This window comes from Salvelinus fontinalis, chromosome 30 (assembly GCF_029448725.1).
Source record: "Salvelinus fontinalis isolate EN_2023a chromosome 30, ASM2944872v1, whole genome shotgun sequence".
Classification (NCBI taxonomy): Eukaryota; Metazoa; Chordata; class Actinopteri; order Salmoniformes; family Salmonidae; genus Salvelinus; species Salvelinus fontinalis.
The window spans coordinates 19,350,298-19,373,713 of NC_074694.1; the positions used below are offsets into that span (position 1 = coordinate 19,350,298).

Here is a 23,416-nt window from a genome sequence, read left to right on the forward strand (position 1 = left end):
TGGAACGTGTTCATATGAGTCGTAGAAAGCACGTACACGTCTGACCTTTGTGTAGTGAATACCGTGCTCGACTTATCTTTATACTATATTTTTTTAAACACAGCTGATGGGGAGTTTGTATGCATATATTATATTTGGTATGCCTGTTTACTTTGAAAGCAAAGCTTATACAACTGTACTCCCAGATGATTCATGACTGTGAGGCATGCATAACAATAATTAACAGGAGTGAGTGTCTTAATTACCTACAATTAAAGGGTGGTCAAACAAACAACCCAGTCTTATTGGCTTGATTACCTTCATCATATGAGTATGTTAAATCACAACCACAAATTATGTAAATGAATCTTGACTAGATACTATGTCTGCAGACTCTCAGATAAGTGTAAATTAAATGATTTATTCTACAGTTTTAACTTATAGTCACATTGTTACATCCAGGCAGAGAGACCACACACATTCAACCATTTGCACTAAATTATTCACATTTGGTAAGGTAAAGGGGTCAAATATAACATGTTTGAAGATGGGCAGAGATGGTTGACGTCAGGTCTTGTCCGTGTAATGGGATGCTTGCTGTCTGCTCTGAGTCTGTAGCTGACTGATCTGTCTCCTGAGCTGAACTATCTCATCTTCCTGCTCTTCAACCCTTCTCTGCAAGTCATGGATAACCTGTAAGGAGAAGAGGGACATTGGTATCACAGATCAAACATCTCCAATGTGTAACACTCTTCTCCTGATATTTTCTGTCAGTAGTTGGCACCAGATTAAACATGTGGCTGAAAGTGACACAGGTCAAACCCTTATAGCCAAGCGATGCTACTAGCATTTGGATCATATGTGTTTGAGCTTGTACAATAGCAGTGTAAATATCATGGCAAGCAGAAATACAACAAGTACATCAAACACATACACCCTAGTCATAAGCTGTTCAATCCCTAACGGTCGGGCAGACAGTATTGGGGCATGAGGACTGATACCAACTGTCTCAGAGAAAGTTTATATCTTAACCACAAGATTCCACATTAGCATTATGCTTTATTACACTGAGTTACACCAGGATCTGAACTCCATCATTGTTAGATTAAGACACAGCGGAGCCGGCTCGAGATATTGGTCGGAAAATGCCACTGTACTCCAAATTTGACCTTAATCCAAATCTATACATCGAGAAGATTGAAATACTGCTAGTTTACTGTCCCTTTCGTCCTCATGCTAGCTAGCAGTAGCCACTGCAGTCATTCTGGAATGGCAGTGTCAGCCAATCAGCTCCTTTGTTGTTTAACGCGATGCTAGCATGAGGACAAAAGGGACAGTAAACTAGCAGTATTTCAATCTTCTCGATGTATAAGTTTGGATAAAGATAACATTTCTGCATTGAGGTACATTTTCCGACCCATTTCCTGCGCCAGCTCCGCTGTGTCTTATATAACCATTACGGCGCTCCGACCCCAGTGAAGCTCAGTGTAAAGTGTAACGGTAGGCTAGTTTCTATCTGCAAGCCATCAAACTGATAAACACTTGAACTGGACTGACCACTTGCACTTACTCTCCACACCTTAGCACACATGCACTCACTCACATCACAATTTCTGCTACAATACTTTTATTTTCTATTGCTAATACTGCACAATTTAAACACTTGCCTCCCAATCCCTCCTTTCTGACACGTGTAAATATTGGACAATAAACTGTGCCTTCCCATATTATTCACTGAACCAAGATATAAACACAACATGTAAAGTGCTGGTCCCATGTTTCATGAGCTGAAATAAAGGATTGCAGAAATTTTCCATAAATTGCACTAATTTAATTTGTTTACATCCCTTTTAGTGAGCATTTTATCCTTTGTCAAGATAATCCCTTCACCTGACAGGTGTGGCATATCAAGAAGCTGATTAAACAGAATGATCATTACACAGGTGCACCTTGTGCTTGGGACAATGAAAGGCCATTCTAAAATGTACAGTTTGTCACAACACAATGCCACAGATGTGTCAAGTTTTGCGGAGGAGTATTTCTCTCTATAGTAAAGCCGTTTTGTGGGAAAAACGTATTCTGATTGGCAGGGACTGGCTCCCAAGTGGATGGGCCTATGCCCTCTCAGGCAGGCCCAGGCCAAATAAAACTATTTCAATTGACTGATTTCCATATATGAACTGTAACTCAGAAAAATCTTTTAAATTGTTACATGTTGCTTTTATATTGTTGTTCAGTACTTATGCTAAAATGTTTATTCTATTCTACTGAGCCATTTACTTTATGTTCGTATTCTTATCTTTTATTATTTCTTATTGCTGTTGCATTGTTGAGAAGGAACCTGCAAGTAAGCATTTCGTTCAACGGCGTATACTATGTGTATCCTGTACATACGACTAATAAAACTTAAAACTATCAGTCTCATTCCCAGCCAGCCTAGTCATCCATACCATGCCTTTGCTGCTGAACAGCTCGCTCTGCAGCAGCTGTGTGGCGCTGGGTCTTAGAGTGGGGTCTCTGCTGGTCAGCAGTGTGATGTACTTGGCCAGGACAGGCCAGTGCTGGGAGAAGGAGTCTGGGATCTTCCCCTCACGGAGGTCCCCTAGCTTCTGAACACGCTCCATCTCTGTCCCAAAGGGCTGGAACAGCTCCTGGGCCACCACTCCAATACTGTACATGTCTGACTGCATAGGAGAAGAAAAGGCATAGTGATACAAATATTTTTGATTTACTGTGTATCAATTACTTTATAAATAAAAATGTTATATTATCATCATTACAATTCAATAAAAGTTTGTTTTATGTAGAAAAGTCACACTGATTGTGCCCAGTCATTTTTGTGTGTCTCTCGAGCGGCTAGATGGTCTTTATCATTCGGCCATCAGATTTGCCACCAATGCTCCTTATAGGACACATCACTGCACTCTATACTCCTCTGTAAACTGGTCATCTGTATACCCGTCGCAAGACCCACTGGTTGATGTTTATTTATACTCCCCCCTATCTGAGATATCTACTGCAGCCCTCATCCTCCTCATACAACACCCGTTCTGCCAGCCACATTCTGTTAAAAGGTCTCCGCAGCTAGCGACTGGAACAAGCTGCAAAAAAACACTCAAACTGGACCGTTTTATCTCTTCATTCAAAGACTCAATCATGGACACTGACAGTTGTGGCTACTTCCCGTGATGCATTGTGGTCTCTACCTTCTTGCCCTTTGTGCTGTTATCTTTAGGGCTCCCGAGTGGCGCAGCGGTCTAAGGCACTGCATCTCAGTGCAAGAGGCGTCACTACAGTTCCTGGTTTGAATCCAGGCTGTATTCCATCTGGCCATGATTGGGAGTCCCATAGCGCGGCGCATAAATGGCCCAGCATCGTCCGGGTTTGGACAGGGTAGGCCATCGTTGTAAATAATAATTTGTTCTTAACTGACTTGCCTAGTTAAAGAATGGTTAAATTTAAAAAAAGAACATAACAAAAAATACATAAATCATAATAATAAGAAATATATATATATTTACAAACTCAGCAAAAAAAGAAACGTCCCTTTTACAGGACCCTGTCTTTCAAAGATAATTCGTAAAAATCCAAATAACTACATTGTAAAGGGTTTAAACACGGTTTTCCAAGCTTGTTCAATGAAGCATAAACAATTAATGAACATGCACCTGTGGAACGGTCATTAAGACACTAACAGCTTAGTGTCGGAAATTAAGGTCACAGTTATGAAAACTTAGGACACTAAAGAGGCCTTTCTACTGACTGCAAAACAGCAAAAGAAAGATGCCCAGGGTCCCTGCTCATCTGCGTGAACGTGCCTTAGGCATGCTGCAAGGAGGCATGAGGACTGCAGATGTGGCCAGGGCAATAAATTGCAATGTCCGTACTGTGAAACGCCTAAGACAGAACTACAGGGAGACAGGACGGACAGCTGATCTTCCTCGCAATGGCAGACCACGTGTAACAACACCTGCACTGGATCGGTACATCCGAACATCACACCTGCGGGACAGGTACAGGATGGCAACAACAACTGCCCGAGTTACATCAGGAACACACAATCCCTCCATCAGTGCTCAGACTGTCCACAATAGGCTGAGAGAGGCTGGACTGAGGGCCTGTAGGCCTGTTGTAAGGCAGGTCCTCACAAGACATCACCAGCAACAACGTTGCCTATGGGCACAAACCCACCGTCGCTGGACCAGACAGGACTGGCAAAAAGTGCTCTTCACTGACGAGTCGCGGTTTTGTCTCACCAGGGGTGATGGTTGGATTCGCGTTTATCGTCGAAGGAATGAGCATTACACCGAGGCCTCTACTCTGGAGCGGGATCGATTTGGAGGTGGAGGGTCTGTCATGGTCTGGGGCGGTGTGTCACAGCATCATCGGACTGAGCTTGTTGTTATTGCAGGCAATCTCAATGCTGTGCGTTACAGGGAAGACATCCTCCTCCCTCATGTGGTACCCTTCCTGCAGGCTCATACTGACATGACCCTCCAACATGACAATGCTACCAGCCATACTGCTCGTTCTGTGCGTGATTTCCTGCAAGACAGGAATGTCAGTGTTCTGCCATGGCCAGTGAAGAGCCCGGATCTCAATCCCATTGAGCACGTCTGGGTCCTGTTGGATCGGAGGGTGAGGGCTAGGGCCATTCCCCCCAGAAATGTCTGGCAACTTGCAGGTGCCTTGGTGGAAGAGTGGGGTACATCTACATCTCACAGCAAGAACTGGCAAATCTGGTGCAGTCCATGAGGAAGAGATGCACTGCAGAACTTAACCCCCCCTTTGTTCAGGGACACATTATTACATTTTTGTTTGTCACATGTCTGTGGAACTTGTTCAGTTTATGTCTCAGTTGTTGAATCTTGTTATGTTCATACAAATATTTACACATGTTAAGTTTGCTGAAAATAAACGCAGTTGACAGTGAGAGGACGGTTATTTTTTTGCTGAGTTTATATACACTACCATTCAAAAGTTTGGGGTCACTTAGAAATGTTTTTGAAAGAAAAGCTCATTTTTTGTCCATTAAAATAACATCAGATTGATCACAAATACAGTGTAGACATTGTTAATGTTGTAAATGACTATTATAGCTGGATAGTGAATGAATAGCCTTAATGAATAGCCTTCATTTATCAGAACAAGAATAGACTGATGAGTTTCAGATGAAAGGTCTTTGTTTCTGGCCATTTTGAGCCTGTAATCGAACCAGCAAATGCCGATGCTCCAGATATTCAACTAGTCTAAAGAAGGCCAGTTTTATTGCTTCTTTAATCAGAACAACAGTTTTCAGCTGTGCTTACATAATTGCAAAAGGTTTTTCTAATGATCAATTAGCCTTTTAAAATTATAAACTTGGATTAGCTAACACAACGTGCCATTGGAATACAGGAGTGATGGTTGCTGATAATGGGCCTCTGTACGCCTATGTAGATATTCCATTAAAAATCAGCCGCTTCCAGCTACAATAGTCATTTACAACATTAACAATGTCTACACTGTATATCTGATCAATTTGATGGTATTTTAATGGACAAAAAATTTGCTTTTCTTTCAAAAACAAGGACATTTCTAAGTGACCCCAAACTTTTGAACGGTAGTCTATATATTTCTGACATTATGGAGATGACTCACACTTGAATCGTAGTGGGAACCCTCCAGTTGTTCAGGTGCTGCGTAAACAAATGTCCCCACTCCAGTGGTGTGAGAGGAACCTGCAGAAAGATTACAAGCATATCAAGAACACACACAGGACCAGAGCCAGCCAGAGGAAATGTGTGGGTCAAGTTCAGTGCAATGCCATAAAAGGGATTTAGTTACACAAATCCATAGCACCATCTTCTGGTGATTTCAAGAACTACACATGGACACAAGTGTACAATGGATCTACTTTGATTTGATACATTGTATACATCTCTTGAGATGTTAAATGTTTACATATATATTGTAACAACCATTGAGTTTGTGGTGACAGAGACAGATTAGAAGAATAGATTAAATCAGTTTTTCACCAGTGTTCTGTGAGGTGGAGGTTGGTTTTTCCTTGTCATCCATCATTATATCCCTGCAAGCTAGTCCAAAGTCTCCAATCCTCACATGGCAGTCATGTCCATGCAGGAAAATATTCCTGGGCTGTAAATCAACATCATACAAAATGTAAAATATTCACATAATATCCCATTTTTATGTTGAGTGTGAGGTCATAATGCTACAGGAGATTCTAAAACAGGGATTCTTCTATACAATGAGTAATTCTATTTTGTCATTACCTCTAGGCCACGTTACTGCTTTAGTATATTGTTTAACTTTTATTTTTGATTTAAAATGGGTAATATTAGTAACAAACCATGCCTTAGTCCCTATTGCATGCATTATAAACTACAGCTTAATAAGAAAATCAGATTCAGCGATGGAGTCCCCGGTGAATTTGATCATTTGCAGTTTAAAATTCACGAAGCAATAGTCAAAGGAGATGTGTCTAGTATTATCAAGCTTTTAAGATCTCACCCTGTCAATGAGCCTGTTCAGATTTGGAAATACTGTACTGTTTTTTCTACACTTCAAAGACAGGTAAGTGTTGAAAAACATGCCATTTTCTCTAGGCTAAATATATAGGCCCCTCAAAGTTCTAAATCGTTCACATGGAATAACTATCAGCTGCAGTAGGACTATATGGCACGTCTTAAATTATTATTCTTTTTACAAATAAAGTTCTTATTATTATCATGAAACTGCTCAGGTAGGATATGCCTACGCGTAATATTACATACAGGTTGTTATTTTCGTCAGTGGAATCAGCCATAGGAGAGGCACCAACATCATCATATCGACAGCTGTCACCAGCGATGCATGATGACGTTTCCAAACGTGCTTATTACTGCCTTCTTGAGAAAAAAATCAGAGCATTGACAGAGTACAGCGCTGTAATTTACTGTTTGCTCAGAGGCTACCGTTGAGGCTGAAAACCAGCATTTCACGATAACTGACATTTACAAAGAGCCTTAAAACGTGTAAGTTTTCAATAATGTAGAGTTTTCTCTAGTAGGACCTTGATCTTCTAGCTATGGGGTATGGATACGAAGGTCAACTTTTCAGATGCTGAATTATATGACGCAATCTTGATAGAAGACCTGGCGCGTATTAACGATTTTATCCAAAAACGGGGGTCCAACTTTTACATCGATTTAAGAACAACGGGACTTCTTCATGAAATCCTTTCAAAGGTAACCCACAATAAAAACTTAAGACATGGTATTCTCTAACGGTATGATACAAAATATTTCCTGCAATCTGGAGTTATTAACCAAAAACTCCCACACCTCCAAAACTGAGCATGCGTAATAGCCACGTTATTTAGTTTACTCATAGATTAGCCATTATACTGAAAATATACTCAAGTGGGCCATTCTAGCCAATGAGGGGCTGATACACGTGTGAACAACAGGCACAACACCGACATAAAGTGTTTTCTAAATGTTGCCAGGATGTCAAGTGGCCTACTTATATCTATCTCTACACTCGTAACAAGTTACGCATTACGAAATTTATATTCGATCAAATAAGCCATACATAGCAAATAAACCAGTCCATTTTTTGTTAACCAAATTCGACACTCATTGACCTCCAATACAAAAACTCCTCGCTTTGTGAGCGAAGAAAATGTACAAAAAAACCGCCACCTGCTGGAGAATACAGATTTTGGGCCCAGCTATCCCTCTCGTTCAAATATCCATTGCAAAATCTATGTTGCATACAACATACATAAAATACAATACATAACAAGTTAGGGAACAGCAAACTTCATGCACTCCAACACATTTTACTATGAGGCAGAGAGACATTTTTTATGTTTTATGCTATTCTACAAATTTTGGCATGAAGCTGAGACACTTTTGCCGTTTTAAAAGCACATTTTCTGCAATTGTACACATTTTGCCATGGGACAGAGAGAAAAAGGTGCTGTTGTATAGCTTATCTCATGCTATTTTTCACATTTTGTCATGACAATGAGAGACAATTGTGCTGTTTTAAACCAAATTTCCTGTAATTGTACACATTTTGCCACGAGGCGGAGAGAAAATTGTGCAGTTTTAAAGCTAATTCCCTGCAATTCTACACATTTTGCCATGCTTATGACGTGTTAATATGCTATCTGGGGGCCCTGACCTCCAGATGTCCCCCAGCCTGTTCGGTAACAAACATTTAGCATTCCTAACATGTTTTTCTAAGTCTTTAAACAAGTTCTCTCTCGCTCATTGCCTACAGGGCTTGGCAATTCTCCCCCTCCACCTGGCTGCATCTTACAGGAGAGTGAAGAGCCTTGAGAGCCTTCTCTCTGCCGGGGCAGACCCGGAGATCAGGTATCCCTATATGAACAGGTTCCACTGGTTTAAGTCATACACTGAAAAGGGATGACCATATTAGAGCTTTCGAACGATAATGATGCTCTGTATAACTAAGCAACAATAGACTATTGAGTTACACCCCTAAACTCCAGCATGACCATTCCAAATGTCCTAAAACATGAAAAAAGCTCTATGAGTAATGCCAGTATTTGGAAGTGGCACCACAAGTCTCAGTAATCTCCTTTTATGTGGAAAAAAAAAATCATTCTGACAAGACCATTTCCCCCATGTGCTCCTTGCGACCTCCAGGGACCAGCGAGGTCGCAACGCCCTGCACCTGGTGATCACCCACTGGCCCACCATCCTGGCCTCCTGGCCCAAGCCACGCACCAAGTTTGAGACGGCCATGATGTCCATGCAGCACCGGGCCGAGGCCTGCCTCAGGGTGCTCTGCAACCACGGAGTCAACATCAACGCAGAGGTAATTGATTGATTGGTTAATTGAAAATGTAATCTAAAATTGTTCCATCCCTATGTTGAAAACATGATGCATATACTACCCCAATTATTCAAGGGTAAACACAAAGCATGATGAAGTTGCCTGTAGAGATGCTGATCTTATTGTCCGTTTTGAATTTACACCCAAGGGTTCAAGCTGAGCCAAGGTCTGTGCCTAAAGGGCTGCGTTTACACAAGCAGCCCAATTCTGCTATTTTTTCCCACTAACTGGTCTTTTGACCAATCACATTATATCATTTCACATCAGATCTTATTCAGATTTGTCAAAAGACCAGTTAGTTAGTGAAAAAGAAGATCAGAATCGGGCTGCCTGTCTAAACGCAGCCAATTGGAATTAAACTAGAAGTCATAAACAGGGTTTTTTCTGCATAGAAAAGTTTTGGGTTGTCCATAGAGTAAAGAAGTAAATAAAAAAATAAAAATGTTTTTGGGGATGGAAAAACTGAAAAACATTTTTAAGTGTAAACTTAAAACGACTAAAACCAGATGAAGTATGTAGAAAAGGTAATGGACCTACATATTTTTAATAAGATCATCTTTGACAACTAACAATCACCCAAATAAAAGCTAGACAGTCGGGGAGAATCTCACATTTAAAAAATTATACATTAAGGAGTATTTTTGTCATGGCATAGGGCCCCCATTGATTTTGCTATAATGTTTGAATCACTCAGATAACATAAGGGCAATTCCACTGTAACAGAATTACGCTTTGACTCTGTTTTCACTTTAAAATGTATGCCAAACAAAAACCATTGAAAAACCATACAACTCTATGCACTTAGTTCACAAAAACTAAATTTGGTGGAATAACTGTGCAGAATTACTTTAAAATCCCCTTCAAGTTTTCATGCAACAACATTTTCAAAAAATTCTTAAATATCTGCTCTGAATTAAGATTCAAAGATGTCTGCTGAAATAACAGGGTGTCAGCTATGACAGTTTGAAAAATAAATGTTGGTTATTTAACTACACTAAGTGAAGTGGATTTACACCCGGAAACGGAATTACGGTAACATAATTACAGAAAGAGAGGGGGCTCATGGGTAGGTGTCAGTAAGGGCTGGAAGAGGTGACATTAACTGGACAGTGAGAGATAAGCAGAGAGAAAGAGAGAGAGAGAGAGAGAGAGAGAGAGAGAGAGAGAGAGAGAGAGAGAGAGAGAGAGAGAGAGAGAGAGAGAGAGAGAGAGAGAGAGAGAGAGAGAGAGAGAGAGAGAGAGAGAGAGGAGAGAGAGAGAGAGAGAGAGAGAGAGAGAGAGAGAGAGAGAGAGAGAGAGAGAGAGAGAGAGAGAGAGAGGAGAGAGAGAGAGAGAGAGAGAGAGAGAGAGAGAGAGAGAGAGGAGAGAGAGAGAGAGAGAGGAGAGAGAGAGAGAGAGAGAGAGAGAGAGAGAGAGAGAGAGAGAGAGAGAGAGAGAAAGAAGAGAGGGGTTGTCCATACTCAAACTGTTTTAACATTCTTGGTTATACCAACAGAAAGACAAAGAAAAGAGTAGGGAGCTGAACATAACAGTATGCCACTGAAAGGGAGGACTGTAGCATGTGACCCAACTGTGGTTTGTGACTGTATTGATTTCCCATTGTAGCCAATTCAGTTGCAGTAAATCCGTTACAGATTTTTTTGGGAATGGCCATTACATCACTTAATAATTCATAAACAAAATTGATATCAGTAAAATCACTATAACTAATTGGTAGGTCTACCATTACTTGTTACTTTTGTTTACATTATCCTCCCTCCTCATGAGGGAGAAAAATTAGAAAATATCCTAAAGATATGCCGGTTTTTGGTAACGGAATTGCAAGGCAATATTTCTTAAACTTACAGAAGGTAAGCAAATTCTCCAAAACTAAATATAAAAGTGTTGATATTAGTTGGCAGGGATCTTCTTTATGACAACATTATTGTATTTTAATGTATTTTTGATCACTTTTAAGGCTTTTTCTGGTAGATATTTTCTAAGACCAATTTTCCATCTGTTTATCCAGAAATCAAAAGCTTTTACTCATGCCTAATTTTTAAGATGGAGAATGGTTTAAGAAGGTTTTTCCATTTCCCAAAACCATATAGACTCAACTATCATTTCAAACCCATTTGACACCCAGTGCTCTTATGAACTTCACATGTTGATGCTCATGGGTCCTTTTAGATGGAAATGCCCATAAGCCATGGCCAAATGTGTAGAATTGCAAGAAAATAGCTTTAAAACAGAAAAATTGTGTCACTGCGGTCAACCGGAGGGCCTCCTAACTTTACGGCTGGCGACCTCATCATTGGCCATGGCCACGCCCACCACCTAAGCCACATTTTGATCCAAGCTTTGGAGCACCTTAAATTCAATTTTGGGAAAAATGGCAAACTCAGCTTCATCATTCATTGAATCAGATGGCTCATTCATTACATGCTTGTTCAATGAACCATAAACAATTAATGAACATGCACCTGTTGAACGGATGTTAAGACACTAACAGCTTATAGACGGTAGTAATTAAGGTCACAGTTATGAAAACTTAGGACAAAAAAAAAGCCTTTCTACTGACTGAAAAACAGCAAAAGAAAGATGCCCAGGGTCACTGCTCATCTGTGTGAACGTGCCTTAGGCATGTTGCAAGGAGGCATGAGGACTGCAGATGTGGCCAGGAAAATAAATTGCAATGTCCGTACTGTGAGACGCCTAAGACAGTGCTACAGGGAGACAGGACGGACAGGACGGACAGCTGATTGTCCTCGCAGTGGCAGACCACGTGTAACAAACACCTGCACAGGATCAGTACATCTGAACCTCCTGTACCTGTCCCGCAGATGTGGTGGCAACAACTGCCCGAGTTACACCAGGAACGCACAATCCCTCCATCAGTGCTCAGACTGTCCGCAATTGGCTGAGAGAGGCTGGACTGAGGGCTTGTAGGCCTGTTGTAAGGCAGGTCCTCACAAGACATCACCGGCAACAACGTCGCCTATGGGCACAAACACACCATCGCTGGACCAGACAGGACTGGCAAAAAGTGCCGCGGTTTTGAGTCACGGTTTTGTCTCACCAGGGGTGATGGTCGGATTCGCGTTTATCGTCGAAGGAATGAGCGTTACACCGAGACCTGTACTCTGGAGCGGGATTGATTTGGAGGTGGAGGGTCTGTCATGGTCTGGGGCGGTGTGTCACAGCATCATCGGACTGAGCTTGTTGTCATTGCAGGCAATCTCTACGCTGTGAGTTACAGGGAAGACATCCTCCTCCCTCATGTGGTACCCTTCCTGCAGGCTCATCCTGACATGACCCTCCAGCATGACAATGCCACCAGCCATACTGCTCGTTCTGTGCGTGATTTCCTGCAAGACAGGAATGTCAGTGTTCTGCCATGGCCAGCGAAGAGCCCGGCTCTCAATCCCATTGAGCACATCTGGGACCTGTTGGATCGGAGGGTGAGGGCTAGGGCCATTCCCCCCAGAAATGTCTGGGAACTTGCAGGTGCCTTGGTGGAAGAGTGGGGTAACATCTTACAGCAAGAACTGGCAAATCTGGTGCAGTCCATGAGGAGATGCACTGCAGTACTTAATTAATGCAGCTGGTGGCCACACCAGATACTGATTGTTACTTTTGATTTTGACCCCCCCCCCTTTGTTCAAGGACACATTATTCCATTTCTGTTAGTTACATGTCTATGGAACTTGTTCAGTTTGTCTCAGTTGTTGAATCTTGTTATGTTCATACAAATATTTACACATGACAGTGAGAGGATGTTTCTTTTTTTGCTGAATCAGGAATTCCCCAGGACAGCTGTCTAGGCCCCTTACTTTTCTTTACTAAATGACATGCCGCTGGCTTTGAGTAAAGCCAGTGTGTCTATGTATACGGATGACTCAACACTATACACGTCAGCTACTACAGCAACTGAAATGACTGCAACACTTAACAAAGAGCTGCATTTTCAGAATGGGTGGCAAGGAATAAGTTAGTCCTAAATATTTCAAAAACTAAAAGCATTGTATTTGGGACAAATCATTCACTAAACTCTAAACCTCAACTACATCTTGTAATAAATAATGTGGAAATTGAGCAAATTGAGGTTACTAAACTGCTTGGATTAACCCTGGATTATAAACTGTCATGATCAAAACATTGATACAACAGTAGCTAAAATGGGAAGTCTGTCCATAATAAAGCGCTGTTCTACCTTCTTAACAGCACTATGAACAAGGCAGGTCCTATAGGCTCTAGTTTTGTCACACCTTGACTACTGTTCAGTCTGTGGTCAGGTGCCACAAAGAGGGACTTAGGAAAATTACAATTGGCTCAGAACAGGGCAGCACGGCTGGCTCCTGGATGTACACAGAGAGAAAACATTAATAATATGCATGTCAATCTCTCCTGGTTCAAAGTAGAGATTGACTTCATCCCTACTGGTATTTGTGAGAGGAATTGACATGCTGAATGCACGAGCTGTCTGTTTAAACTATTAGCACACAGCTCAGACACCCATGCATACCCCACAAAACACGCCACCAGAGGTCTCTTCACAGTCCCAAATCCAGAACAGACTATGGGAGGCACACAGTACTACATAGAGCCATGACCACATGGAACTGTATTCCACATCAGGTAACTGATGCAAGCAGTAGAATCAGATTTAAAAAGCAGGTAAAAATACACCTTATGGAACAGCGGGGACTGTGAAGCAACACAAACATAGGCACATGCATACACACACACACACGATAACATACGCACTATACACACACATACACATGGATTTAGGGTTGTAGATATGTGGTAGTGGAGTATGGGGCTGAGGGCACACAGTGTTGTGAATTCTGTAATTAATGTTTTGTAATGTTTTTGAAAATTGTATAACTGCCTTAATTTTGCCGGACCCCAGGAAGAGCTAGTGGGGATCCATAGTAAATACAATTACAAAATTCTAGGTGGACAGTGACGGCCGCCACACCGCGCTTCATCTGGCCGTTCGCTACGGAGCCCTGCCCGCTATCAGCATCCTGGCGAGCCACGGCGCCAAAATCAACACCATCGACCACTTTGGGATGATGCCACTGCATATGGCTGCCGGGATCCTCAATACAGAAATGACAGCCAGCCTGATCAAGCTTGGGGCCGACGTCAACAAGGTTTTTAGTTTCTTTGTTATTTGTGTTTTACGTAACCCATTTTCAACTCCTGCTGTCAAGCTTTGAGGAATGTTTCTGGTGAAAGCATACTGATGTTTAGAAGTGCACATTTTAAATATAGTTTGCTTTGAAGGTGATGAGTAAGTCAGGTAACAGCCCCCTCCACCTGGCTGCCCTGGCGGCGACCAACAAGCCAGTGAAGGCCCTGGGAGTGGACCTGGGCTGTATCATTGAGCTGCTGGATCAGGGGGCTGACCCGAACACAGTGAACCATGCCGGACGCACGGCCCTGCACGAGGCCTGTAACGGGGGCCACGAGGCCGTGGTGGTGCTCCTCCTGAAGTATGGAGCGGACATCAACCAGCTGACAACCGCAGGGGAAAACTGCCTCTTCCTGTACCTGGATCAGAAGCTCAACCTGAGGCACACCTCTCTGCTGTGGAAGCTCCTCACCATGACCTACCCCCTGACCATCAGCAACAGAGATGGCCACCTGCCCAGCTCTTTAATGCTCCCAGAGTACTTTGACCAGCGGGACCAGCTACTGAACCTGTGTCAGCAGCCTAGGAGCCTCATGGACATATGTAAGATCCACATCTACCAACGCTATTGGAAGAGTCATGGTAGAGAATGCCTGAAGCAGGTACTACCAGACAGGGTGCATGACTTTGTGTTTAACCATTGGGAAAACGCATGTGATGTCATGTTTGTTAAGGAGGGTGATGACATCCCACCTCGGTTCCCCCGCTTTCCCAATATGGAGGACTTCACCATGCCTCAAGGAGTCTAACTCCTCCTGTCCAAGGTTACTTTGACATTTTAACACACATTACCTCAACATATTCAATGAACCTTCAGAGATATGGAGAGGTCCACACGTGATCAATCTCATCAGAGAGCGGCAAAACCTCCTTTGTTATTATTTGATGGTGCACTTCTTTTTCTTATGAAATTAAATAATATACACTTGCAAAGAACATACCTTCAGGTCTCTATGTATGATTCCTCTAGAGTGAATGTATTCTACACCTTGAAGTATTTTATGTAGAATGCTGAGGGTTTGTTTCGTGTCCACAGCCCCATAAGGATCTGAAAAACAAAAGACAAAACATACTCATTAACAAATTCTGCATAATGTAAACCTAATCAAAACAGTGATAAATGTTGCATGAAAAACCAAAGCAACAAAGAGGTGCATCTCATTGTGCAAGTTATATACAGTACCAGTGAAAAGTTTGGACACACCTATTCATTACAGGGTTTTTCTTTATTTTTACTATTTTCTACATTGTAGAATAATAGTGAAGACATCAAAACTATGAAATAGCACGTATAGATTAATGTAGTAACCAAAAAAGTGTTAAACAAATCTAAATATATTTTATATTTGAGATTCTTCAAAGTGGCCACCCTTTGCCTTGATGACATCTTTGCACACTCTAGTCACCTGTAATGCATTTCAATTAACAGGTGTGCCTTGTTAAAAGTTAATTTGTGGAATTTATTTCCTTCTTAATGCGTTTGAGCCAAACACTTGTGTTGTGACAAGTAACAGACATCTCAACATCAACTGTTCAGAGGGGACTGCGTGAATCAGGCCTTCATGGTCGAATTGCTGCAAAGAAACCACTACTAAAGGACACCAAAAAAAAGAAACACGAGAAATGGACATTAGACCAGTGGAAATCTGTCCTTTGGTCTGATGATTCCAAATTTGCAATTTTTGGTTCCAACCGCCATATGTGAGACGTATGGTAGGTGAACGGATGATCTCTGCATGTGTGGTTCCCACCATGAAGCATGGTGGTGGCGTGTGGGTGCTTTGTATTCCAGGTGTGGTGGTGCTTTGCTGGTGACACTGTCAGTGATTTATTTAGAATTCAAGGTACATTTAGCCTGCATGACTACCACAGCATTCTGCAATGATACGCCATCCCATCTGGTTTGCGCTTAGTTGGACTATCATTTGTTTTTCAACAGGACAATGACCCAACACACCTCCAGGCTATGTAAGGGCTATTTGACCAAGAAGGAGAGTAATGGAGTGCTGCATCAGATGACCTGGCCTCCACCCGACCTCAACCCAATTGAGATGGTTTGGGATGAGTTGGACCGCAGAGTGAAGGAAAAGCAGCCAACAAGTGCTCAGCATATGTGGGAACTCCTTCAAAACTTTTTGAAAAGCATTCCAGTTGAAGCTGGTTGAGAGAATGCCAAGAGTTTGCAAAGCTGTCATCAAGGCAAAGGGTGGACACCTGGAAGAATCTCAAATATATTTTGATTTGTTTAACATTGTTTTGGTTACTACATGATTCTATGTGTTATTTCATAGTTTTGATGTCTTCACTATTATTCTACAATGTAGAAAATAGTAAAATAAAGAAAAACCCTTGAATAAGTAGGTGTGTCCAAACTTTTGACTGGTACTGTTCATGTATGCTCACTTTGTGAGGTGTGTTCGGTGGTTCGCTCTAAAATCCAGTCTTTGAGCGAGCGTTCACACAGCTGCATCTGGATATACAGCATGAGATGGAACTGCACCTGAGGAAGTAAAATAGAATAGTGTCCAGTAAAATCTGAGTTTAACCAAAAATCTGTAAAATAATCATCTATATCAGGCAACTTTGATGGGGTGGGGGCCACAAAAAAATCGGAACTCATCATGAGGGGCTGCAGTTGCTCGCGGTTCTGCGTACCCACATCCATACCCCCCCACATTGTGAGCAAACGTCTTAGTGGCCCCCCTCGACAGCAGAGACTTTTAAAAATAAAATAAAAATAATTTCAGAGTTAATTTCGTGCAGTTCTACACATTTTGCCATAGGGAGGAGAAGATCTTGCAATTTTATAGCAAATTTCATGCAATTCTACATGCTGACATAGGGTGGAGAAAGGGGTTTGCAGTTTGTAATATGATATCGGAATGAGACTGACTAACAAAATCAATAGGGGGCCCCCCGGATGGTAATTCAACAATGATAACAAGTTTAGATAGCTGGCCGCTAAACTAATTTAGTAATCAAAAAATGTTTTGCTGACATGAGCTAATTGACCGACTATCAGTGACTGACATAATAATGCGGCCCGCCAGTTGCTCATGATCTATATGTATACAGGGGACATTTGTAGACGTTCAGAGTTGGAAGATTAGAGGATTTTGTTAAAACAACAGGATAAGAGGTGCTGCTCCTACTGAGCTCCATTATATACATAGGTTACACAGTATCAACACCTCCTTGGCGGGGAATTTCGTGTCCCACTGCTCGCTCCCCATGTCGATGTAGGAGCTGTTGTTCAGATCTATCCCATTTCTGGTTCCTAAGTCATCCTCCGACAGGGCCGAGCTATCCCAGCTGTCCCCCGTCAGGCCACACCGTCCCAGCAACACACTGTGGACAAAGTTATCTGGGAAACGGGCGTGGCGCATGGTTTTAGGACACACCGCCTGCGTGCTCTTCTCCTCTTTCACCGGGAGGCTCACTGGTGCTTTAGCTATGGCCACTGGCTCCTTTGACTGATCTGAGCTCGCGAAGACTATTGAGGAGCCGCTGCTACTAACTGTACTCTCCTCATTGCTGTGAGATTGGGGGAAAACAAGTTTAGGTTTCTAATATGATACTGAATAATAATTGGTCTTGTAATTCAGTTATATGAGATAATAATTGTACCGTTCTGGCAGCACATGCATCTCCAGTGCTGAGAGTATTGATGCCGGCTCTGAAATAAAGAAATTGTACCAAATGTAAAATGTGAAAAAACAAGAGAGAGGTTAGCTATGAATAAATTAAATCACTTGAATTTCTATACTAGAACATGTCAGAGGAAAGACGTAATGGAACTCACTAGTAAAAGCATGTGGGATATGCTCCATCCAGGCAGTGTGGTAGCCTACTACATTGATGTGCTGAAGACTGGATAACACTTTTACCTCTCTGTGAACCTGAAACAAATACAGGAAAATACTAAATGACTGATAAATTCACTTGTGTCCATAAATACTTCACTGAAGAATACCTCATTTTTGGAACATTAAAACTCAATACATTTGAAATACCTTCATGCAGTCTTCCCTTGAAACATTGTTGATGAGAACTTTCTTCACAGCATACTTCTGGCCATCCAGCTTGTTTTTTACCTATGACAAAACATTAAAAAGGGGGAATTTATTCCACTGTTGGTTTTATTAATCTATGATTTTTATTTTGACAATACAGTTCCGTACCTTGAAGACTTTGCCATAGGATCCTTTTCCAAGTCTAGAGAGCTCTTCAAACTCACTGAGGTAGCGAGACGTCTGTGCCAGGAACAGACCCTCTTTTGGTCTACGGTGAGATGAAGAAAATTAGTAAAGAAACAGGTCCTCAAGTTCTTCTCACAACATGAAGTACACAGCAGTACGTTTATTTTTATTTCAGTCTTTAGCTGACCCTCTTATCCAGAGCGACTTACAATTAGTGCATTCGTCTTAAGATAGCTAGGTGAGACAACACAATCGTATTAAGTACATTTTCCCTCATCTGCAGGAGGTTGGTGGCATTTTCATTGGGGAGGATGGGCTCGTGGTAATGGCTGGAGTGGAACGGTATCAAATACAGTACCAGTCAAAAGTTTGCACATACCTACTCATTCAAGGGTTTTTCTTTATTTTAACTTTTTTCTACATTGTAGAATAATAGTGAAGACAATTAAACCATGAAATAACACATATGGAATCATGTAGTACCAAAAAAAGTGTTAAATAAATCAACATATATTATATATTTGAGATTCTTCAAAGTAGTCACCCTTTACCTTGATGACAGCTCTGCATACTCTTGACATTCTCTCAACCAGCTTCACGAGGCAGTCGCAAAAACCATCAAGCGCCATGATGAAACTGGCTCTCATGAGGACCGCCACAGGAAATGAAGACCCAGAGTTACCTCTGCTGAAGAGGATAAGTTCATTAGAGTTAACTGCACCTCAGTAATTTCAGCCCAAATAAATGCTTCACAGAGTTCAATTAAGAGACATCTCAACATCAACTGCTCAAAGGAGACTGCGTGAATAAGGCCTTCATGGTTGAATTGCTACTAAAGGACACCAAAAAGAAGAAGACTTGATTGGGCCAAGAAACATGAGCAATGGACATTAGACCAGTGAAAAGTCAAAATGTTTGATTTTTGGTTCCAACCGCTGTGTCTTTGTGAGACGCAGAGTAGGTGAAGTAGGAGTAGGTGCTTTGCTGGTGACACTGTCTGTGATTTATTTTGAATTCAAGGCACACTTAACCAGCATGGCTACCACAGCATTCTGCAGCGATATGCCATCCCATCTGGTTTGCGCTTAGTGGGACTATCATTTATTTTTCCAACAGGACAATGACCCAACACACCTCCAGGCTGTGGGCTGTGTAAGGGCTATTTGACCAAGAAAGAGAGTGATGGAGTGCTGCATCAGATGACCTGGCCTCCACAATCAGCCGACCTCAACCCAACTGAGATGGTTTGGGATGAGTTGGACAGCATAGTGAAGGAAAAGCAGCCAACAAGTGCTCAGCATATGTGGGAACTCCTTCCAGACTGGTGGAAAAGCATTCCAGGTGAAGCTAGTTGAGAGAATGCCAAGAGTGTGCAAAGCTGTCATCAAGGCAAAGGGTGGCTACTTTGAAGAATCTAAAATCTAAAATATATTTTCATTTGTTTAACACTTTTTTGGTGACTACATGATTCCATATGTGTTATTTCATAGTTTTGATGTCTTCACTATTATTCTACATTGTAGAAAATAGTAAAAATAAAGAAAAATCCTTGAATGAGTAGTTGTGTCTAAACTTTCGACTGGTACTGTACATCCAACACATGGTTTCCATGTGTTTGATGCCATTCAATCCGCTCCGTTCCAGCTATTATTATAAGCTGTCCTCCCCTTAGCAGCCTCCTGTGCCCTCAACAAAGTTACTAAGCTTACCTTAACGTAAGGCTCTGGGTGTCTGTATTCAATAACATTTGACCCTGAAATAGCAGCAAAAAAAACTGGTCAGTGAGTGAACATCAATGATAAACAAGAAATCTGACCAGGCATGTCCCGCATTACATTATCACTAGATGGACACATCAAGTGTTACCTGTGGGAAAAAGGAGGTGCTGACAGAACGCAGTAGTTCAGTGAAGGCTCTGTTGTATTGAAGTCTGACCGTGCTGAACTCCTCACCGATGGCTAATGGGGAGAGGAGGTTCTTCGCTGCTAAATGCCGACCAATGGCTGGAGAGAACAGCAAAGACAAGGAAGTCATTCACTGTGTTGTTGTTCACAAGTTATTTTTTTGACTTTTTACACACAAAAAATGATCTTTCCTGAAGTCAGCGATGCAAAAGTGTTGCAAAAACACAGACAAAAACAGAGTTTACCGAGTTACTTAGTTGAAAATAATCATATTCTAACCTCTCTTGACACAACAACCAGAGAATGTTCATGTTTTACTGACAGAGAGATGGAGTTAAGTCGATTCTCTTTACCTTTGAACAGCATATGTGAGCGGGTCGGGTCACTCTCATAGACAAAGCACAGGTGTTCCAGCAGGGAGCCCAGCAGCAGGTGGTTGGGGATGGCTGATGGAAACTCCTGGATGGACGGGTACTGTTTGCCTGCCATCAGAACCTCACAGTTGTTATCGGAGTCTGACGCTGTGTTTACGTAGACGATGAGAAACAGGACAGAGGAGAGTCTGGTAAGTGTTTGTAACAAGATTATAGATTATGTAATAGATTGTATAATAGCTAGGAGATGATGCCCAACATAATGTAAAAAAAATATAACTTTAATACCCCTTTATAGCGAAATTAGTTATTTGTAAAAATGTAAGGGGGAAGGATGTAGCCACAGTATATATTGTATCTGCCCCATGGTACTGATGATGGGGGTGTGGAGCAAAAGCAGCCTTCAAAATTGGTTGTGACTAAATAAGAGTATTGATATGACCGGAAGTTACTTTTCGTAGCAAGTTAGGAGAGCATCTTAGCTAACCCTAACCCAAGTCTCCTAACCTGCTCCATAAAGTCACTTCCGAATATATATATACAAATTGGTTTAGCTCACATATTTTTTTAATACAGCGCCCTCTATCAGACAACCTTGGTTTATACAAATCATTTGTCTGAATGCCCAAAACTGGCCATGGCCCGGTTTCCCGATAGCGATGGAACTTTTAGGCTTACGAGTATTTTAACTATGCATCTTTTCTACAATGGCCGAAGATGTAACATTCAATTACCAAAACACCACGCAGAGTGAACGGTCGCTAAGTGCGTCGTTGGAGCAGGTTTCGATACTGTAGGAGCTGATCTGTGGTTAGTATTGTGAAATTATTCTAATATTGGGGTAAGATTTGAATGGAGAAATCTGGTCCAAGAGCAGCGCTCCCTTTCTTTTGATCCTATGGAAGATATAGCGGGGCAAAAAAGTATTTAGTCAGCCACCAATTGTGCAAGTTCTCCCACTTAAAAAGATGAGAGGCCTGTAATTTTCATCATAGGTACACTTCGACTATGACAGACAAAATGAGAAAAAAAATTCCAGAAAATCACATTGTAGGATTTTTAATGAATTTATTTGCAAATTATGGTGGAAAATAAGTATTTGGTCAATAACAAAAGTTTATCTCAATACTTTGTTATATACCCTTTGTTGGCAATGACAGAGGTCAAACGTTTTCTGTAAGTCTTCACAAGGTTTTCACACACTGTTGCTGGTATTTTGGCCCATTCCTCCATGCAGATCTCCTCTAGAGCAGTGATGTTTTGGGGCTGTTGCTGGGCAACACGGACTTTCAACTCCCTCCAAAGATTTTCTATGGGGTTGAGATCTGGAGACTGGCTAGGCCACTCTAGGACCTTGAAATGCTTCTTACGAAGCCATTCCTTCGTTGCCCGGGCGGTGTGTTTGGGATCATTGTCATGCTGAAAGACCCAGCCATGTTTCATCTTCAATGCCCTTGCTGATGGAAGGAGGTTTTCACTCAAAATCTCACGATACATGGCCCCATTCATTCTGTCCTTTACACGGATCAGTCGTCCTGGTCCCTTTGCAGAAAAACAGCCCCAAAGCATGATGTTTCCACCCCCATGCTTCACAGTAGGTATGGTGTTCTTTGGATGCAACTCAGCATTCTTTGTCCTCCAAACACGACGAGTTGAGTTTTTACCAAAAAGTTATATTTTGGTTTCATCTGACCATATAACATTCTCCCAATCTTCTTCTGGATCATCCAAATGCTCTCTAGCAAACTTCAGACGGGCCTGGACATGTACTGGCTTAAGCAGGGGGACACGTCTGGCACTGCAGGATTTGAGTCCCTGGCGGCGTAGTGTGTTACTGATGGTAGGCTTTGTTACTTTGGTCCCAGCTCTCTGCAGGTCATTCACTAGGTCCCCCCGTGTGGTTCTGGGATTATTGCTCACCGTTCTTGTGATCATTTTGACCCCACGGGGTGAGATGGAGCCCCAGATCGAGGGAGATTATCAGTGGTCTTGTATGTCTTCCATTTCCTAATAATTGCTCCCACAGTTGATTTCTTCAAACCAAGCTGCTTACCTATTGCAGATTCAGTCTTCCCAGCCTGGTGCAGGTCTACAATTTTGTTTCTGGTGTCCTTTGACAGCTCTTTGGTCTTGGCCATAGTGGAGTTTGGAGTGTGACTGTTTGAGGTTGTGGACAGGTGTCTTTTATACTGATAAGTTCAAACAGGTGCCATTAATACAGGTAACGAGTGGAGGACAGAGGAGCCTCTTAAATAAGAAGTTGCAGGTCTGTGAGAGCCAGAAATCTTGCTTGTTTGTAGGTGACCAAATACTTATTTTCCAACATAATTTGCAAATAAATTCATAAAAAAATCCTACAATGTGATCTTCTGGATTTTTTTTCCTAATTTTGTCTGTCATGGTTGAAGTGTACCTATGATGAAAATTACAGGCCTCTCCCATCTTTTTAAGTGGGAGAACTGGCACAATTGGTGGCTGACTAAATACTTTTTTGCCCCACTGTATTACCACCTATGGCTGCAAATATTGAGGCGACTTATTCTGACAATAGTGTGCAATTCGGGGGTCATTCCTGCTTCTGCAGGAGCGCCCCCCTTCGAGCATCCCATTGGTTCCTTCATGAACACCCCCTATTGGTTCCTTCATGAACACCCCCCCTTGATCAAGAGGTCTTCGTGATTGTGTGACTCTTTTGAATGTGGGTCAAAAGGGAAATAAAAGTATTATCTGAGTTTGCTGTGTACCGGAGTCCTCTTTGCTAGCTAGCGGGTGCGGCACCGGTAGACAGCGTCCTTCGCTCTTGCCTTCCGAACACCTGCCCTCACCATTGTTAACGGAACTGCGGGAAAAGTGTCTTACAGGCAGGGGGAAAGGACACTGTCCACCAGTCGCCCCCGCCTCCCCCTAATACAGCAGGCGGGAGCGACA

The 23,416-nt window shown here is 42.1% G+C and overlaps 2 protein-coding genes across 3 annotated transcripts in view; one reads left to right on the forward strand and one right to left on the reverse strand.

Moving 5' to 3' along the window:
- Positions 1 to 380: 380 nt before the first annotated feature.
- Positions 381 to 23,416, reverse strand: part of LOC129828761 (eukaryotic translation initiation factor 2-alpha kinase 1-like) — a 39,126-nt gene continuing 16,090 nt past the window's right edge. Inside the window, exons 2-15 of one of the 2 annotated variants that reach the window (XM_055889954.1) lie at positions 20,468 to 20,635; positions 20,077 to 20,213; positions 19,920 to 19,963; positions 18,193 to 18,292; positions 18,025 to 18,105; positions 17,814 to 17,910; positions 17,639 to 17,687; positions 17,203 to 17,545; positions 16,415 to 16,511; positions 14,953 to 15,059; positions 5,997 to 6,117; positions 5,620 to 5,699; positions 2,430 to 2,663; positions 381 to 672 (exon numbers count right to left, since the gene is read on the reverse strand). In XM_055889954.1, coding sequence (XP_055745929.1) covers positions 547 to 672; positions 2,430 to 2,663; positions 5,620 to 5,699; positions 5,997 to 6,117; positions 14,953 to 15,059; positions 16,415 to 16,511; positions 17,203 to 17,545; positions 17,639 to 17,687; positions 17,814 to 17,910; positions 18,025 to 18,105; positions 18,193 to 18,292; positions 19,920 to 19,963; positions 20,077 to 20,213; positions 20,468 to 20,635 — 1,784 coding nt within the window. In that variant the 3' untranslated portion in view covers positions 381 to 546. The remainder of the gene's footprint in view (positions 673 to 2,429; positions 2,664 to 5,619; positions 5,700 to 5,996; positions 6,118 to 14,952; positions 15,060 to 16,414; positions 16,512 to 17,202; positions 17,546 to 17,638; positions 17,688 to 17,813; positions 17,911 to 18,024; positions 18,106 to 18,192; positions 18,293 to 19,919; positions 19,964 to 20,076; positions 20,214 to 20,467; positions 20,636 to 23,416) is intronic. The other variant, XM_055889956.1, reaches the window with a different exon arrangement.
- LOC129828770 (ankyrin repeat domain-containing protein 61-like) lies at positions 7,056 to 14,762 on the forward strand. Its single transcript, XM_055889965.1, has 5 exons — positions 7,056 to 7,208; positions 8,251 to 8,345; positions 8,640 to 8,811; positions 13,770 to 13,970; positions 14,104 to 14,762. Exons 1-5 carry the CDS (start codon positions 7,056 to 7,058, stop codon positions 14,758 to 14,760), a joined length of 1,278 nt encoding a protein of 425 aa, XP_055745940.1. The 3' UTR covers positions 14,761 to 14,762.

Bases quoted from the DNA above. Each gene is read 5' to 3' on its own strand.
- LOC129828770 (XM_055889965.1), top strand. From the start codon at position 7,056: ATGGATACGAAGGTCAACTTTTCAGATGCTGAATTATATGACGCAATC. The intron at 7,209-8,250 runs GTAACCCACAAT...CATTGCCTACAG, and splicing joins TTCATGAAATCCTTTCAAAG to GGCTTGGCAATTCTCCCCCT. The intron at 8,346-8,639 runs GTATCCCTATAT...TGCGACCTCCAG, and splicing joins GGGGCAGACCCGGAGATCAG to GGACCAGCGAGGTCGCAACG.